Raw genomic sequence first — 19181 nt, 5'->3', positions numbered from 1 at the left:
AGAGCAGCAAAATTACTCCTACCTACCTTGGCAACAATTTGATTGATATGTTCAGACCACGAAAGTGTATAACTGATACAACAAAGGGAGTAAACAGGGTGAATATCGGCCGATAAACCCGTGCATCCCTAAAACCCATGATACAGGAGTGAACCATCGCTCAGGGTGAGGTGACCTTCGTGTGTCTGTTTAGTTCCACAACAAAAATAAAAACACAGACGCCAGTTTTAAAACAGTTCCTTGATTATTTATTTGCATGATAGCATCGTTAGCGTCTCCTCGTCAAACTCAATCCCTCCGAGATTTTAGCAATTTTTCCGATTATTGCGAGCAAACGCATTTTGATCCTGAAGTAGCCTCTTTGTGAGCAAAAGGTGCCGAATCCACAGTCGGTTTGTTGAGAAAAGTGCTACTTTTTGGGAGGACAAGGATTCAATGGACAAATGGTCTGCTTGTTAACGAACGTGTCACCGTTAGTCACCGTTTCCCTAAGAAACTGTGGCTCCCATCACTCGTAATGCATCGCAACTGGGTTTTTTTTGTTTTGGTCTTCACGATATGCCGAGGGATCTGCTGATTTAAACACTTTGAAATATAAAAACACACAGCTACCAGAGATTATAATCCTTTCTGAAAGAAAATACTGTTAATAGCCACAGTCACTAACAATGAAGCCAAAGATAGCTAGCTAGCTAGGAGGGTAAATACTGTCGGTAGTTACGCGCTATGTGACAAAGCTATGAGGAAGACGGCGAGTTTCCTTAGATCAAGGTCGCTACTGTTCAGTCACGCTTCCTGGGAAAGGCAACGGATGTCATTGCTTGAAATAACAATCGTAAAAAAGCCCTAATATAAAACAAGGAATGATATGAAAAGCAGTTAGAAAACAGACGATCCTCACCTAAACCTATCAGTAGAGACGAGTGAGAAAGGCCACACGGTTCACAGAGATAACATGAGAAGAGTCCTACGGTAAAAAGCTCAAACAAGGCAGTCCAGCAAACAAATGTGCATTTAAATAGAAAGGCAAACTTTACACTTATTACAGTATAGTTTAAGATTTACACACACATGCGCGCACACGCACACACACACACACACACACACATTATGTTTCTCATCCTAAACGCAGGTCCACACATGGCTGCCAGACAATGTTCCTTCACAAACCTTCTGGCTTTGTTTATGAATGTGGCTTAAAGATACTTAACTTAACAGCTTACATTTGCTGCTTACTTTCATTTATTACGTGTTTTCTTTATTTAAACTTGACAAAATCAAGCCCGTGACCTTTCCCTTCGCTCGTACACAAACGTTCGTCTTGATCAGGAGCCGCCGGTTGAACCGTTTGAAAAATCCTGACCGAATAAAATAGTCACAGATTCTGCAGAGTACGAGAGTCGAGTCCACAATAAATCCTCTGTTAAAAAGACTTAAAAAGACCGGATCTGTGAAAGATGCTGAGTGACAAACTCTTACTGTGAAAAGTGTTTTTGGAAAAGCATGTTACCAACTGTTGATGTGCTCTGTAAGTAAAAATAGTGTAGACACATGAGAGAATATGTACCACCAGTATCTCTGCCTCATTGAAATAGGAAATGCTCTCTGCACCTTAAGGGATTTGAGTTTTACTTGGACTGTGGTCCGTCGCTCCTGCAGCCCGTACCCTGTTCTTTACCTGTACCCTGTTAACTGTGGAAGAGGCTACTTCCAAAATAAAGGTGCCACCATTTAAAAATGATGAAAGTACCAGTTTTTACATAAATAACATTAGTTATAGATCATCCGAGCGCCTCCCTTTAAAATACTGGAAAATAAAATCCACTGACCTTAAATATTGAATTACATTCTGCGTGTTTCTTTACTGCCTTGCTGTAAACTTGAAATTATGTCGTAAAGTCATAAGGGATCGCCCGGACGAGAACCAATACTGTTCTCAAAGTCAAGAAAAAGGGATCCTGAAGACAAAGAAGTGGGCAAAACTGTCAAAAATACTTTTCCTGTACAATATGATACAACGATGAATGGACAGTCTGTTCAATGTTGGTTAATAATGTGAAACGTAACAAGAATTGAAGTAAGATCAGCACACAAGATTGAAGTCTGTGGAAAGGGCGGCCATGTTTGTAAAGGGCGGCCATGTTTGTAAAGGGCGGCCATGTTTGTAAAGGGCGGCCATGTTTGTAAAGGGCGGCCATGTTTGTACATAAAATCTGGTGCAAATAAAAACTTTAAAATATTAAAAAAACATTCAAAACCTTAATGCCTGCTGTCTGCAGGCGTGAGACTGACACTTGGCGACTTAAAAGCAAGTTGAAACCATTTGGTAAAAACTATTACTGACTGCAGAACTGGTTTGGCGCAGAAATAGTATTTTAAAGATCACGCGTCTTCACCAAAATGTTGTTGGTAATCTTAAGTATTTACGCAACTCGCAGACGTGACGGGTTTGCAAGGAATCACCGATCGTCCTGTTCAAGTACGACCTTTGGAAATCAAGAGCAGACTCAAGAGCCTGGGCTTTTGTTTTGAAAATGACTCGTACCTCGCACATTCCCCTGCGGGACTCTCGACTGCTCTGGAGCCAGTCTCGTTTCTGAACTGGGTCGCTGAACAGGAGTTTGGGGTAAATGCCCGGGGCTTGACATTGAACACAGTGGATTTATGGGAAACACTGACATCAGTCTCTCAGCGTGTTGATGTGGGCGCAGATCTTGAGGGCGGGGCCCAGCTTGATGTTCATGGTGGACATGAGGTGCTCCTCCTTCAGCAGCAGCAGGGCCTGGCCGTCGATCTCCTGCGACAGGAACTGGGAGGCGAGCTCCTCGCAGCCTGCGGACACGAGGAAGAGGAATGTGAGCAGAGAAAGAAAAATAGGACCGAAACAAAAACAAAAGCTGGAGGGACACAGATGCAACATTTCTGCAAAAATGAAGGGCTACCAACTAATCATTTTTACATTATATCTGTTAAATATTTTCTCTAATATTTTTCATTGATCGTTTATTTGATAATACATCCGAAAATTAACATAATTGTGCTTGTTTTGTCCCCAAAATGTTCCAAAACCTGAAGATATTTAGTTTCCTATGAAAACATCAATAATCCAAGGTTGATTTGAAACTAGTACAACATAAAATAAACATTAATAACAAAGAAAGACAAAAGATGAATTTAAAGGTCACATATTTAATTTTAATGTTCGGAAAACACAAACTTTTTCTCATCCTGTGTCTGACTTTTCCTGCATTCTCCCTCTGTCTGAAATGCTCCGTTTTAGCGCCTTTCCATTTAAGACCCCCCCCCTCTGATCTGATTGGTCAGCGTTTCTGGGTCTTCTGCATCTGCACTTTTGGCATCTCTGCACCTTCAATGCAGCCGACGAATGACCGGCACTGTAGCGACACTGTCTAACTACGTATATATTTATATATATTAATTTGTGTATTGTACAGTTGCGACATCACAACGGTACAGGAAGTCCTGACGACTCATTTAAAGACACAGTTTCTGAATACGGTTGTGTGCATTTGTCTGTGGATGAGCATTTTGACTTTCACAGTATTTTTACCTGCTTTATATTTTTTTTTAAATAAAATAGGGGACCTTTAAGATTTAGTTTCAAATGACGTTCAATATGTAAAATATAGATGCACTCGTTTTGATCTGTATAAAATCTTCAGACCTTGTAGTGAGGAAATAAACTGAGACACGTCCTCCACGCTCCACTGGCCCGGGCTGGCAGGCAGGCAGCTGGGTGCAGAACTCTCCGTGGGGAGCGGAGGCGGCGGCTGGTGGCAGGAGGCCGAGGAGGCGGGCGAGAGGGACATGGGGTCGTCTTCATCCTCCTCCCCGCTGGACTCCTCATCTGAATGGCTGGATTCTGAACGGCACTGTAGGATGAGAGGCAGAGGAACGACTGAGAAACGCTGACTGAGGGTGTGTGACTCCATTCATATAGAAATAAATATCAAAGCTGTAAAAAGCAACATTTAAATGTAAATAACAAAAATGAAAAGTGTCCTAAGCCTGCAGAACCTGCTTGCAGCCACTAGGGAGCAGACTGGTTTAACATCCAGCCGGAGAGAACCCACGCAGACATGGGGAGAACATGCAAACGCCACACAGAAGGGCGGAAGCCTCTTGCTGTGAGGCGACACTGCTAACCACAACACCACCGTACCGCCCGACTGGCTTAACATGAACATGAATAAGGATCCATGAGCTGATTGCCACTCCAAATATTGCCAGCTCACTGTCTAAGGCCGGTTTCACTTTGCCTCAGAAAAATAAAAATAACCGCAGCGGCATGTGGGGAAAAAGTTGAAACTCCAACTTTTGGAGAAACAAATCCGGGCATCACGCAGAGGTGGGCACTCATGTCACCAGCTATCAGACTTGTCTCAGTGCGTTTTGAGGCGGTGTGAGAGTCTCGTGCTGTCAACAGTGAACATTGCTGCCTCTGTCACTGCCACAAGAGAGTTTAAAAAAACTATGAAACACAAGAACTTAACTGCCTGCGAGTTTGTGTATCAGCTGACTGTTTCCGGCAACAAACTCCAGCACAGAGCACATTAAGCTGCCTTCAAGTGCGGTCGGAAATCTCAGGATTATGACAACGATCAGTGTGAAAAAAAAAACCTTAAAGTCTCCAAATGGTTCAGAAGTAGTTGGTTTGAGCAGGAACCTAGCACGTGTACCCCACATTGCTGGATCTTTCTACATGAGTAAGTCATTTTCCAGTCATCCTTCTTCAGGACCATGAACGAAATGTGCGGCTCCCTCTTACCTTGACCGGTATGGGTCTCCCTGCGATCTTGGCACTGGCTATCTCTGAGCTGGTCCTGCGGGGAACCCTCCGCCTGGCGATTCCTCCCTCCTCGTCAGAGTTGGAAAGGTGACCCGGGCCTTGATCTCGATCTGGAACGCGATCTCGATCTTGACCTTGACCCTGCCGCACGCAGAAGTGCTGCCTGAAGCTGACGTTGTACCTGGGGAACCAATACATACTGTATCGTAGACAAAGAGTGATATATACGGTACTGAAGCCAAGACGAGCAACACATACAGTTATTTTTATCTCTTTGCACCATACGCGGTATATAATCTATACACACGTAGTGGGCAAAGGGACAAATGCAAAGCAGGAGCAGAAAATGTAAAATCAAACAATGCAGACAGTGCATTGTTTACATAGTGAAACATACAAAACATCATAAATACATTTCGATGTGGAGCGAATTCAATAAGAGAAAAACAAGACGTAAGTAAACATGCCATTTTTGTAGAGAAAGGATCCAAACATGAGAACATACACACATACATGCTGTGTAATATACTGCTGTAGCCACCTGAGAGCGCACACACACACTTTGAGAGAAGCTGTTTTATGTTTTTATCTTTTTAACATGTGAGAGATGAGGCTTCAGTTTCTCCGCAGCGGTGTTTGTTTTCCAAGATGGCCGCCGCTGCATATATTAGATTTCATGCATGTTGAAGTACCTCTTGGCACAAGTCATGGAGCAGAACCTTTTGGTGCCTCTGAACTGGCTGGCAGGAGCAAAGTTTTTGCAGTACTCACACTTCAGCACTGGGGGAGGGGAAAAAAGACAGAGCAGACGGTAAATATATCATTTTTACCGTTTAAGGGTGAATCGTGAGCACAGGATAGGAAATGCATCAAAACAGCTTTCAGACCGTAAAGATATTTCACAGCTGGAAAATTAAAACCTCTGTATGTTCCTGTTACAGACAAACAAAGGTCAAGTATATTTGGCGAGCAAAACTGCAGAGTCAGCTTTCAGCTTAGCTTTAGAGGATCTGTATCCGGCTCGGTTTCAGGTTTATACTTGTATTTGGGGTTTTCCGTGCTTCAATGTTCATAAAACATCACATTTCTCACCATGCAACACAATATTTAAGGCTGAAAACTGATCATTATTCACATTATCCATTAATCAATCAGTTATTTTCTCTATGCATTGATCTCTTAATTAATGGATCAAACAATACATCAAAAAACAGAATATTAGTTTTTGATCTGACCCCAAAACATTGCAAAGATATCCAGTTTCCAATCAAACTAATTCAATGTTTCAACTTGAAACTAAGCATTAATAACAGAAATGAATGACACTGATGTGTGTAAGGGCTGAAAAAGACCATGACCATGAATCTTTAAGACCCCCTCCTAAAAAAGCCTAGTCTGCTCCGATTGGTCAGCGTTTCTGGGTCTTCTGCATCTGCGCTCTCTGCACTATCATTGCAGCCGGGGCATGACTGTAACGCCACTGTAACGCCACTGTAACGCCACTGTAACGGCCCTTTCTACCTTTATATAGTATATTTGTAACTTCACAAACATACAGGAAGTCCTGACGGCTCGTTTAAAGGCACAGTTTTGTGTGTTTTGATACTTTCACAGTCTTTAATAAGACATGGGAATCTCACGTTTACTATATGGAACCTTTACATGCAATAGTTTAATCATGTGATGCGTTAAATTGTTTTTTATGTGACCTTGAAAAGCATTTTACGACCCTCAAATGTGTCTGGAAGGCACCAGTGCTCTCAGAGCAGTTTGGCTGTTACCTGTTGCTGTTGTAACTGTCTCTGATTGGTTAGTGTCCAGGCTGTCATTGGTCAAATCCTCACCAGCCGAGTCTTTGACTGAACCACACACCTGTCAATCAAACACAACACGCAGTAATAGAGAAGGTTGGTGACCTGCAGACCAGTGAGGGGGGTGTTAGAAACTACAAATCCCATGTACTCACAGGGAAAGGCTCTGCCCCTTCCTGGATGACGAAGCCCTCAATGAGGTGTGTGAGGACGTTGGGTTTGACCACAGCCTGCGGGGGATGAGCCCTCTCTCCCAGGCACACCCCACGAGACACTGACAGCACGGGGGAGGGAGAGGCGGCGGCGGCGGGAGCAGGAGCAGCAGAGCCTGGTGAGGCGGAGAGAGAGGAGCGGTGAAAAATGAATATTGTGTTACACTCACATTCATAAACTGGGAGAGGTTTCTATGTTGTCACCTGCTTCGGTGGGATTGGTCGGGAGGGCCGGGGCGTGATCTCTGACTGGCTGGAGCCGCGGAGGGGAGGGGCCGTCTTCGTCATTGGCTGAATTGGAGTCTGATTTTCTTTTCAGGGAGCCGGTCAGCTGCTTTCCCTGAAAGAAAAATCAGGTCAAACAGACGGAAAGACGACAGAACCACCGCAAGAAGAGCTCGTCATTTTTTATAAATGTTGTAATTACACTCTTAAAGTTAAAGTTAAAGTCTAATTCCGGCGCAAAATCATCCCATGGTCTTTTTTGGCACTTACATTCATCAAATCAGCCATCAAGACAGTTTCTTTCAGGTAACAACTATAAAGGGAGAATCCAGGAGAGTCGCTAACAGCCAGACGTGGCTAACGGTGATTAGCTTGGGGCAGTACGGTGAAGGCATTCATCCTTTTTAACCACTAATGCTGATGAAAATAACAGCAAACCTCTGCAGCAGCATGAGAAGAGTCCCTACACACAAAACAAAGCACCAATGGGCTCCTTCCTTTGGGATTGACTTTGGTAATCCACTGTAATGGACTTTACTATGAGAGGAGCTGGTACAGGGGCCAGTAGGTAAATCTTTAAAACACTCTTTTAATAAACTCTGGCTTCACTAACTACGTTGTCGGTGCTTTGTTTTACCTCCCCGAGCTAATCACTGTTAGCCACGTCCGGCTGTTAGTGACTCTCCTGGATTTCTCCGTTAATAGTTCATACATGAAAAAAAACTGTCTCGACGGCTTATTTGATGAATGTGCCGAAAAAGACCATGGGATGAAATTACACCAGAATAGACAATAGTCAGACAACGTATGAAATCTGAAATGAAAGTTAACAGTAACCCGCTGACCTGTGGTGTCTGACTTCCTGATGAGTTTCCGTTGGTGGTCACACCAGCTGACGCTCCCCTCTGCTCCTCCGTCACCAGAGGGAGGGTGAGGGAGGCGCGAGACATGGAGGAGGGAGGAGTGGAGACGGCGGGGGCCTGGGAGGAGGCGGGGCTCGAAGCCAGGGATCCATTCTGACCCTGTCTGGAGCTTTGATTGGCTTGCGGATGCACCTGAGACACCTGAGCCAGCGGGGGAGCCTCCTGGGGCGAATGAAGCGCCTTTAACCCCACCCCTCTGCCAACGACCCCACCCTCTCTGGAAGCGATGGACGCCACCATGGTGAGCAGGCTGGACGAGCTGCTGAGGACGCCGGCTCCGTCCTGGCAGCAGCTGCCCCGCGCCAGAGCGAGAGCCTGGGGGTTTCCCAGCGTGCTCTGCCTCGCGCCCACGATCTGGACTGGGATGTGTGGCGGCTGCGGGGGCTGACTGGAGCTGCTGACGGGTGGCGGGGCCGGCAGGATGGGAGGGGGGTTCCTTGAAGGCAGCTGGAGGGGCAGGCGGAGCCCCTGCAGAGTTTTGGGTTGGATGGGGATGGGTCCGTTGCCGTGGCATGATTTCTCTGCACTGAGCGAGGTCTTCTGCAGAGGCTGCACCACCAGGGTCTGAGCGTTTACCGCCGGTTTGATAGCCGCTGTGCCAACGGGATACCCGTGGGCCTGGGATGCTGCGCTGGACGCGAGGACCAGAGTGTGTGCGGTTGTGGGAGCCGTGGTTCCTGTGGTGAGAGTCCGGGTCCCGTGAAGCAGAAGCTGGGAGAGCGGGATGGAGGAGGTGGAGGACGTGGAGGAGGAGGTGCCGGAGGAGGAGGAAAGGTGGGCTTTGAGGTTGGTGGGCTGAGGGTACGTGGGGATTTTGATGTGGGGCGGATGGTGCTGTGGCTGGCTTGGCTTAGTGGGGGACTGGGAGTTGGACTGGTGGGACGGCTGGACCAGAGAGTAAGCAGCTGGAAAGACAGTAAACACAAATTACACACAAACATCTACGACACTCTGAGGGATAGTTTGGATGTTTTGAAGTGTGGTTGCATGAGGTATTATTATCCACAGTCAGTGTGTCACCTAGGTGGCGGCCAGCACGCCCCCAGTTTGGAGAAGTAGACACGAGTACGGACACAGAAGCTTAGGAATGTACTGCCGTGGACAGGGCTGCTTTACGACCAGACTCCACTGACAAAATCTGTAATTTACACTTTTACACAAAACACAGGAGTCGTTGGACAGCCACTGCCTTGATCTGATACTGTGTTTGTGTTATGTGTGACTTAAGTGTTTTAAAGGCAAGCAAACTAACAGATGGAGGCAGTGGAAGAGCAGAGACTCCTGTGAACTGTGAGGTGAAATTGCTGTTATTGTCAATGGGGTCTGGTGGCTTTGAAGAGGGTAGTTTCAGTTTCTCCAGTCAAAACTTAAACAAAATACAGTAAAGTGATGAAAGGATTCTTAACATAGCATTATTTTAGCTGCTGCCCCCGTCCACAGCAATACATTTTTCAGCTTCCAAACTGGGGGCGTGCCAACGTGACACAAGGACTATGGATAAATACCTCAAACCATCTCTTTCAACCAGCATCCACTGAAGTTTCCTTTTCTCCCTTCCTACCTGAGTCACTCCTCTCTGGGGCTTCAATCTTAACGCCAACGCCTTTGGGACCGGACACTCCTCGCATGGCTAGATTCTGCACCTGGAGGCAGAGTTTTAAGAAAAGGGGAAATGGGGATAAGTACACTCATACAACCCTGTTTTAAAGAAGCCAAACAATCCCTTTGATGTGCAGTAATGTTAGACTGTTAGCCTAATAATTAATAGTGTAACTTCAGGAAAAACAACAACATTATCAATCACAGAAATGGTTTAAAGTAAAGCAAGACAGTGTTTGCCTCTGACCCTCAAATCACTAAGGGCGCACTCACACTGTCCATCCGTACCGTGCCCAAACAGGTTCCACAGGTAAAGTCTAGTTTGTTTGACCAGTGTGAGTGCAACCGTACCGCGTCTAGGAGTGGCAAACTTGCCGTCCACGGCCCGTTTGGGAGAGGTGGGCTTTTGTAAAGCACGTTTGCACATGTACGAGCACGAGCGTGCGCACGTGCACGAGCACAAGGCCTACGGCAGCTCTGATGTCATTTCCTGTGCGCCTGTTGGGACGTAGAAAAAAGAAGGAGGGACCATGCGCGGACATTTCAAACAATGGCGGTGAAAGGTTCACGTTGGTGTGATGCGGAGGTGGAGTGTTTACTGCAGATTTGGTCGATGAAAAGATTCAAAAACAGTCGACAAGACGCACAAAAACTCTGAGGTCTACGGAAAGATCTGGAAACAAAGCCACGCATCGCCATGACGTCATCAATGCGTGTGACGTGTTACGGCGTGATGACGTATAGGCAGCAAGAAGCATTCTCCGAGGCCCAGGTAGTGTGAGTACAAACGGGCCTGGGGGCGCAGGGGGAGAGGGAGGGGGGGACCAGTACCCTAAAGCACGGGGAACGGTACGGACGGACAATGTGAGTGCGCCCTAAATCTGCCCTTCAACACGACACATCCACGGTCCCCAGCAACACACCTTCCAAGTGTGAAGTAGATCGGATGAATGGTTCTCGAGATATGCGAAGGCCACACACTCACAAACCGCTCTCTCATTATAGTCATAGCATAAAGGGAATCAGTGAAGGGAAAAGTCAAATCATCGACACAGTCGTTACACAAACCTGGTCGTTATCCGATTGGCTGCTGGAGGAGGAAGTCGGTGCCACTTCCTGTTGCTGCTGCTGAGCGTGTGGCTGCTGGGTGACCGTTGCCACGGCAGCGGTCGCCGTGTTGCCGGGCATAAAGATGAGCTGTGAGGAGATGGGGGCCCTCAGGGAGCGGTTGACCTGCAGGAGGACAGGACGGCCATCAAAGACACAGAAAAACTGGAGTCAGTAAAAGCATCTGAACGCCGGTGCGACCCTGACAGAGGACAAACGTCTAATCAACTCAAACTGCTATAAAACGAATCCTCCTATAAAACGTCCTCGTCCTGCTTTATTTACCGCTGTATGCTAAACATGCTATTAACAGTGATTCACGATAACCCGTCCAATGTTGTGGTAAAACTCACCCTCAGGTACATTTGGCCCTGGCCCCCCGCCGTCCCACTCAGCAGCACTGACTGGCTGATTGTTGACGTTGCTGGAGCGCCAACGGGACGGCTGCTGGTCGTGGATCCAGATGTTACGCTGGCCTGACAAAATAAGAAAGAGGGACTTCAATGTGCAGAATTTATGTTGTTTTTTATGCATTACATGAGACAATAGGTCAGTTAGGAGAAAATGTGTGAGGAAGTTTTCTAAGCTTTTAAAGTGATAGAGAGCAGCAACCGTGAAAACTGAACATACAGCTGCGGTGCTGGTGGTCTGAGAAGAGCTGCTGCTGGAAGGACTTGACTGACGACTGGCAGCCAGAGTGGCCTGAGAGGAAGAGGAGAGTTTTAGGTTTCAGTCTAGTCTAAACAAATTCAAAAGTTGGATGTTTATCTGCGTTTGGACCCGAAGTTTCAGAGACTTTTAGTGCGTTTCCGTCAACATTTTGTTTGACATATCTAGGGCAAAATCGTAAATGGCCTGACATGCACACACCTTTACCTGCTGCACGGCTGCCAAGTTCTGCAGCTGGGCGTTGCTGATCTGCTGTTGCAGCATCAGCTGCTGGAAGTACTGAGCGGCGTTGGGCTGCCTCTGTAACGCCTGCAGGGCCTGCAGGGAGGAGGAGACAAATAAAAAACAATCAAGGGGCAGGAAAAGAAAAGTGAGAAAGCGATAAGAGAGAATTAGAAGAAAGGAGGACAAGAGAGAGAGAGAGGATGATGAGAGAGAAAGAGATGGAGAAGATGACAGCAGACAACAAGAAGAAGGTGTGGGAGAAAACGTAAAGAAAAAGGAAGTAAAAATGAGAAAAGCGGAGTGAAAGGAGGGCAGAGAAAGCAGAGAGGGAGGGAGGGAGGGAGGGAGGGAGGGAGGGATTCTGTGGCTGAGAGTAAAGCCTCTGCCTCCTGCCAGCTGCCTGATGTACGAGCAGAGGCTCGTACAGTAATAAGTTGAGAGATGAAAGCGAGCGCGGCGGGCTGGATTAGTGTGTGCGCGGTGACAAAGACAGATGGCTGTGCAGGGTGACACGAGCCGGGGAAAACCACACCGAGCCTCCATCAACTCCGCCGTGGCTCAATCTCTTTGTTCGCCTCGGTTTCAGTCACTTTCTGTCCTTCGACTTACACACACACAATAACATCTAACAGGAACAACGCTCAGTTGTTTATGACCAAACTACGAACAGGCTCAATCACCGCGGTGTAATCTGCGTCTTGTCATGTCTCCTGCACGCTCTAACCAGACCCCCCCTCGCCTAAACACACAGAGTATTCACAGTGTGAAAGGTACAGAGACCAAATGGGAGAGACAGATCTGCAGCACCTCTGAGCCCACGTCTGTGTGAACAGGAAAGCCAACAGGAAAAGCAGCGTTCAAAGTCCTAAGTTATTAATAACTTAAAGAAACACTGCATGCAATGGGCCACCGTCTCTCTCTCTCCCTCTCCCTCTCTAACACAGACACTGCAGTCCGCCTCTGCTCTTCTCCACAGACACATGTGCAGCTATAGTGTATAGAGTTGGCAGTTTGTGGGTCATGTCGGCTTCGAGCGGTTGATTAACGGTGCAGATTTGTTCACAAAGACTAAACGCAGGCGCAGGCATTCTGTGTGAAATCACAACTGTCAGGAGCCCTGACTCATAGACTGCTGCTGAAAAATGATCCCAAAGAGATGCTAAATGAACACAAGTATACACGAAACTACCAAAAATGACCACAAAGAGACAAAAAATGACTATTGACATGCAAAAACAGCCACAATGAGATGATAAATGACTGAAAATAGACACAAAACATTTCCATTGAGTAAATATGACGAAAAAGACACGTAAAATGACTAAAAGCAGATGCAAAATGACTAAAAACAGATGCAAAACCACCACAAAAAGATGCAAAATGACTAAAAATTGATGCAAAAACACCACAAAAAAGATGCAATATGACTCTAAACAGATGCAAAATCACTAAAAACAGATGGAAAACCACCTATGAGATGTAAAACAATTACAAAGACACACAAAACAACTAAAAATGGACGTAAAATGACCACAAATGGACATAGAATGACCACAAAACGACTAAAAGGCTTTACGTCGCCTTGCTTGGTTCAGTGTGAACTAAAAAAAAGGCTTGCTTTTTTCAAGGCGACGTAAAGCCGCCTTGAAAAACAAGAAAAAAGGATCATTATTTGGCAGAAATTGTTTGAAACGTGTTTTTTTGACACTTTTGTCGAGAGAGAAACTCTTGCAGCACCAATCAGGACAGAAAGAAAGCCTGTAAAGTGTAAACAGCTACACACACACACACACGCACGCACACACACACCTACCTGCACCGCCTGTCTTTCGTACAGAGACATGGAATTCATCGGAGAGGGGCGGGAGCTCGTCCCGGATGCCGCGCTCCCGTTGGTGGAGGCCCCCTGCTGTTTCTGCTCACCGTCCGTCTCCATGGCGTCTGCTGAGGTGACAGGAGGAGACAAACACACACTTCACTTCCTCTGATGGAGAACCGGCCGTCACCGCTGCCTACACACACACATCGCTCTTGACGGAGACGAGGCGGCGGCGCAGCAGCGGCGACTCACTAAATCACTGCACGTCAAACCCTGACTGATGCACGAGTCCCACTCACGCTGGGATGAAGACTTTCACACCGGTGACGATGACGACGACTGAGATTTTCTTCTTCCGACACGTTCAACGTCTTTAAATTTGACCTTTTTTCTGCATCACATCGTAAGAACTCAGGAACACAGACAGCTGTGTCACACACTGTGTTAATGAGGGCGATCGTCTTCATTGTTAATTAATCTGCAGATTATTTCCTTTATTAATCATTTAGTCGTTTGATCGTTAAAGTGAAAATAAGGATGAAATGTTTCCAGAAGCACAAGAGGACGTCGTCAAATGTCTTTTTTTTGTCCACAACTCAAAGAATATTCAGTTTCCTGCCTGAAGGGGACGAAAGAAACAAGAGAATATTCACATTTAAGAAGCTGGAAACAGAGAATTTGGACTTTTTCCTCTCAAATATCTTTGGGTTGTGGACAAAGCGAGTCGTTGTACATTCATTACATTCATTCATCGTTAACTGCTTGTCCCTGTCGGGTTCGCGGGGGGCTGGAGCCGATCCCAGCTGACATCGGGTGTGAGGTGGGGTCCACCCTGGACACATAGAGACAATCAGAGACAGACAACCATTCACACCTACGGGTGATTTAGAGTCATCAATGAACCGAACACCTGCACGTCTTTGGACTGTGGGAGGAAACCGGAGAACCCGGAGAAAACCCACGCAGACACGGGGACAACATGCAAACTCCACACAGTCCAAATTAATATTTAAAACATTTTTTGACAGGTTTCACAATGACTTTCTGTCCCGTTCTGTTTCCATGGCAGCAGCCAATAGCGTTGGGCGTTGCTGGTTGCCATGGTTGACTGTTGTTGGGTGCAGCTACTGTAGGCTGGCACTGGGTGAAATGGAGTTAGCCAATCCTGCAGCTGCTTGGGAGCCTCAGTGAAGGGGGCGTTCTTTGTCCCAGCAGCTGAGTGAGCGGAGACGGGCAACAACCAGAGTCACTATAGGCCGAGCATTCACTCCATGGACTGAGAGGAAGGAGAGGAACGCCATTTAAACGCACGCCCACATGGCTACGCTGCTCCTGGATGCTAACATAACTTTCATCTGCACTTAGCTGGAACGGCTAACGCTAACTGCTAACGCTAACTGTCAGTCAAACTCCTCTAATCCTTGTTTTGATGCTGTGATTTTCTGGAGGGGACGGGTTCAAACAGGCTCAAACAGACTCCGGTCTCCTGGAGCTACTGTGGCAGGTCTGACCAACCTGGCAACCCCACTGCTGGACTTATTTTTTGTTGTTGCGACAGCGATCTGGAGACACTAGATGGAGCCGTTCTGCTCATTCTACACATTCAACCTTTAATGGACTTATCGATCGGATGGAAAAGTGTCGTTTTTTGTTTTTTTTTAGCAAAAAAATACAGAAAATGCGACTTTCAGCCTCTCAAATGTGGAGTTTTCCTGCTTCTCTCTGTTATTATTCATATTAAACAGAATATATTTGGTTTTGGGCCATTTTTCACTATTTTCTGACTTTTCATAAAGAAAATAATCAGAAAATAGTATTATAATTATGAGTTGCAGCCCTATCAAGAAACTATTTTTTATTCTTTTTTAAAATTATTGTTTAACACCTGGATTAAAAGTATTGGCCTATTTAAACCTGCATCTCACTCACACACACACACACACACACACACACACACACACACACACACACACACACACACACACACACACACACACACACACACACACACACACACACACACACACACACACACACACACACACACACACACACACACACACACACACACACACACACACACACACACACACACACACACACACACACACACACACACACACACACACACACAATAAAGCAGACACAGAGCTGCTGCTGCCCTCCATGTTTCGGTCCTCGGATCACCGGAGCTACCCCTCCTAGCATCCCGTTAGCTGCTGCCGCTGCCCGCCTCGGTAACGGGGGCTCTCGGTCGGTCGGTCGGCTCTTACCGTGCCCGGTCCGTGTTTCCCCGCCTCCTGCTGCGCCTCCTGCCCGCTGCAGAGGGACTCCGGGCGGCTGTGCGGAGCGTCTCGTCGCGGCTCTCTCCTCTCTTCCTGTGCACAAACACAAACAGCAGCTTCGGACTGTTTTGCATAAATTTGCAGCTGATGGAGCTGGTGGAGGGCAACGCCTCCTTTTCTCCGCTGCTCTGCCTCTTCCGGCGCGACGGGATGACGTAGCTGCAGGACGGGGGGGGTCCGTTCAGGGCCGAACCGAGCCCAGCTTGGACCGAGCCTCTCATGTGGACTGAACCCACAGGAGAAAGACTCTCCAGGGTGTGACAGATGTCAACCACACATTTAATACAAAATCAAAATCACTGCAGAAAGAAAAAGGTGTAAACTTTATTATTTTATTAGTCCCATAACTGGACAGTGTTACATCAGCACATGGACATGGGCGTATTCTGAGCCAACGAGCCCCTGGGCACTTACATGAAAGAGGCCCCCATTCTGTCTACGTATGAAGACACCTGAATACAAAGTGTTGTGGTAATTTTAGGTTTATTTATAGTTGTTTTGTATGACTTTGTAATTGTTTTGCATCTATTTTAAATCATTTTGCATCTTTTTGTGGTGGTTTTGCATCTATTTTTAGTCATTTTGCATCTTTTTGTGCTGGTTTTGCATCTATTTTTAGTCATTTTGCATCTTTTTGTGCTGGTTTTGCATCTATTTTTAGTCATTTTGCATCTTTTTGTGGTGGTTTTGCATCTATTTTTAGTCATTTTACATCTTTTTGTGCTGGTTTTGCATCTATTTTTAGTCATTTTGCATCTTTCTGTGGTGGTTTTGCATCTATTTAAAGTCATTTTGCATCTTTTTGTGGTGGTTTTACATCTATTTAAAGTCATTTTGCATCTTTTTTTAGTCATTTGCATCTTTTTGTGGTCGTTTTGCATCTTTTTTTAGTCATTTGCATCTTTTTTTAGTCATTTGCATCTTTTTGTGGTGGTTTTGCATCATTTTTTGTCTCTTTGTGGTCATTATGTGTCTGTTCTAACACATATTTCAAGAGATAATGCATAATTTGCATATTAAACATAATTCTTTTAGAAAACTTGTAAATGAAAAAACCTGTCTTAATATCTTTCAGTCAAAAACTTTACCCTACTCACCTGTAGTTCCTCCATTTAATTTAAATTAAAATGTCAAAATAAAGAAATAATAATAATTAAAAGTAATAATATACTACTATTTATAATAACAATAATAAATAATAAAATAAATAAAATATCCAATTTAATTTAACCTGAAATTCAGATCTCTGCACACACTGACACCTTGTCTCGTTACATGATGAATATTTTATTGAACAACATAATATCTGGTATGTACAAATACCACAATAATACAAACACAAGTGAAACAAAACTGTGTGTGTGTGTGTGTGTGTGTGTGTGTGTGTGTGTGTGTGCGTGTGTGGGGGGGGGCATCACTGGCGTGGCACAGAGAAATGTTAAAAAGCCTGAATATTCCCACTAAAGCTACAATATCGCCACTTAATCAACCGTCATATTACTCCAGAGCTGTTAATCCTGACTCCAGTCTCACACACACACACACACACGCACACACAAGCATACACGCACGCACGCACACGCACACACACACACACACACACACACACACACACACACACACACACACACACACACACACACACACACACACACACACACACACACACACACACACACACACACACACACACACACACACACACACACACACACACACACACACACACACACACACACACACAGAAGAACAGTTGGTGAGTGTGTGAGCTGCACAGAGGCACAAATAGACTTACAGTACGTGATACTCAAACACTCAAAGTACGTTTATTTACACAGTTAAAACACACACACACACACACACACACACACACACACACATCAGGACCAAACGGAGAGATCACAGCAGCCGAAGCGCGTCGATGAGTTAGAATCACGTCTGTGACACAGGGTTCATTTCAGATTTAGATATTTGTTTTGTTAGTTGTATGTGATGCAATTGTTGACGTAAAAGTGATGAAGTCTCTTTTGCCTCTCGGGGGAAACAGAAAGTCGACTGTTGCTGGGTAAAAATGAGTTGTGAATATATAACAAGTTTTAAATTGACTTTTTGGCTCTTTACATTGCACAGAAGTCGCCATGGCAACCTCATTATATCCATGTTTATTTGAATTTAACAGAAAATCCCAGAAAACATAACAAAAAGTCAGTGATCATCAACAGCTCTGAGTAAAAGTCACATCAGGCACACAGATAAAAGCACACGGCTGTGACTGAGCGAGTGATGAGACGGACGTGGAAATAATGAAAGAAGGAAGAAGTGAGTTATTGATATTTACCACAAATTAAAAGAGATATTCAGCTAAAATCATGTGCGTCCCAAAGAAAAAATAATCCAAACACATTGATGACCTTGCGGGTCAACATATAAATATTACTCTTTTAAAAAATACATATTTACAAATGAATACTTATACTATCTTTGTACACTGAGAGGTGGGTTTGGAGTTTGTATATGTGCAGGAAGTAGATGGTTACGGTTAGTGCGCACCTGGGTCCTTCATTCATTCATCTTCAACCGCTTGTCCCTGTCAGGGTCACGGTCCCAGTTGACATTGGGCGTGAGGCGGGGTCCACCCTGGACAGGACGCCAGTCTATCACAGGACACATAGAGACGAACAGAGACAGACAACCATTCACACCTACAGGTGATTTAGAGTCATCAATGAACCGAACACCTGCACGTCTTTGGACTGTGGGAGGAAACCGGAGAACCCGGAGAAAACCCACGCAGACACGGGGACAACATGCAAACTCCACACACAACCAGAAAACCCTCTCGTACTGAGGCGACGGTGCTGACCACCACACCACCTGCACACCTTTCAAATCCTTCCACGCGCTGTTGTGACTCAAGTGCAGTCACACCCAGACAAGTCACGTTAAACTCTGCTTTGTTGTTAGCTGTGTAGCCGCGGACGGAAGCGAGACGTTGCAGGGGAGGTTGAACACGGACGCTGAACACCACAAGAGGAGCCCCGGTGCAAACACAGCACGCCACCACCATCCACGAATACAGCAATGCACAAGGAAGCCGTGATCGGACCATGATCTATCCATCACTGGGAGGATTATTCACCTGAACAAGCAAGCGGCATCAAACACAAGCTGAGATTTCTCAACACAAGCGAAATTAATCTTTTAAAACGAGGCAGATGGCTCCAGTTGAATGTTACACTTTGAATTACTCGTCAAGACAAATATCTTCCCCACGTAGCCAAAGAATAAATACATAAATAAATTAAAGTACAGCATGAATCACCGCGGAATACAGGAAACGTACTTTGTCAAACACTTACACACGGAACATACCGTACGACACCGGCGACGCGTAAATGTGTGAAAGTTGACGATGCTACGAAGCGTCACGACGTAG

The 19181-nt window shown here is 45.7% G+C and overlaps 1 protein-coding gene across 2 annotated transcripts; it reads right to left on the bottom strand.

Moving 5' to 3' along the window:
• Positions 1-277: 277 nt before the first annotated feature.
• On the bottom strand, positions 278-15812 carry LOC310955587 (polyhomeotic-like protein 1). 2 transcript variants are annotated; one of them, XM_083925501.1, is made up of 15 exons: positions 15674-15812; positions 13395-13525; positions 11558-11674; positions 11318-11389; positions 11041-11163; positions 10649-10813; positions 9543-9624; positions 7904-8886; positions 7038-7173; positions 6777-6949; positions 6592-6682; positions 5503-5590; positions 4790-4991; positions 3686-3893; positions 278-2832 (listed from the first exon to the last, which is right to left on the bottom strand). In XM_083925501.1, the coding sequence occupies exons 2-15, from the start codon at positions 13515-13517 to the stop codon at positions 2681-2683; spliced, it is 2715 nt and encodes a 904-aa protein (XP_083781627.1). In that variant the 5' UTR covers positions 13518-13525; positions 15674-15812; the 3' UTR covers positions 278-2680. The 2 variants fall into 2 exon arrangements, with proteins under 2 accessions (XP_083781627.1, XP_083781628.1); XM_083925502.1 differs by having other exon boundaries at positions 11564-11674.
• Between the last annotated feature and the right edge of the window lie 3369 nt (positions 15813-19181).

This window comes from Echiichthys vipera, assembly GCF_963691815.1.
Source record: "Echiichthys vipera genome assembly, chromosome: 13".
Classification (NCBI taxonomy): Eukaryota; Metazoa; Chordata; class Actinopteri; order Perciformes; family Trachinidae; genus Echiichthys; species Echiichthys vipera.
This window is presented reverse-complemented; position numbering and strand designations above follow the sequence as displayed.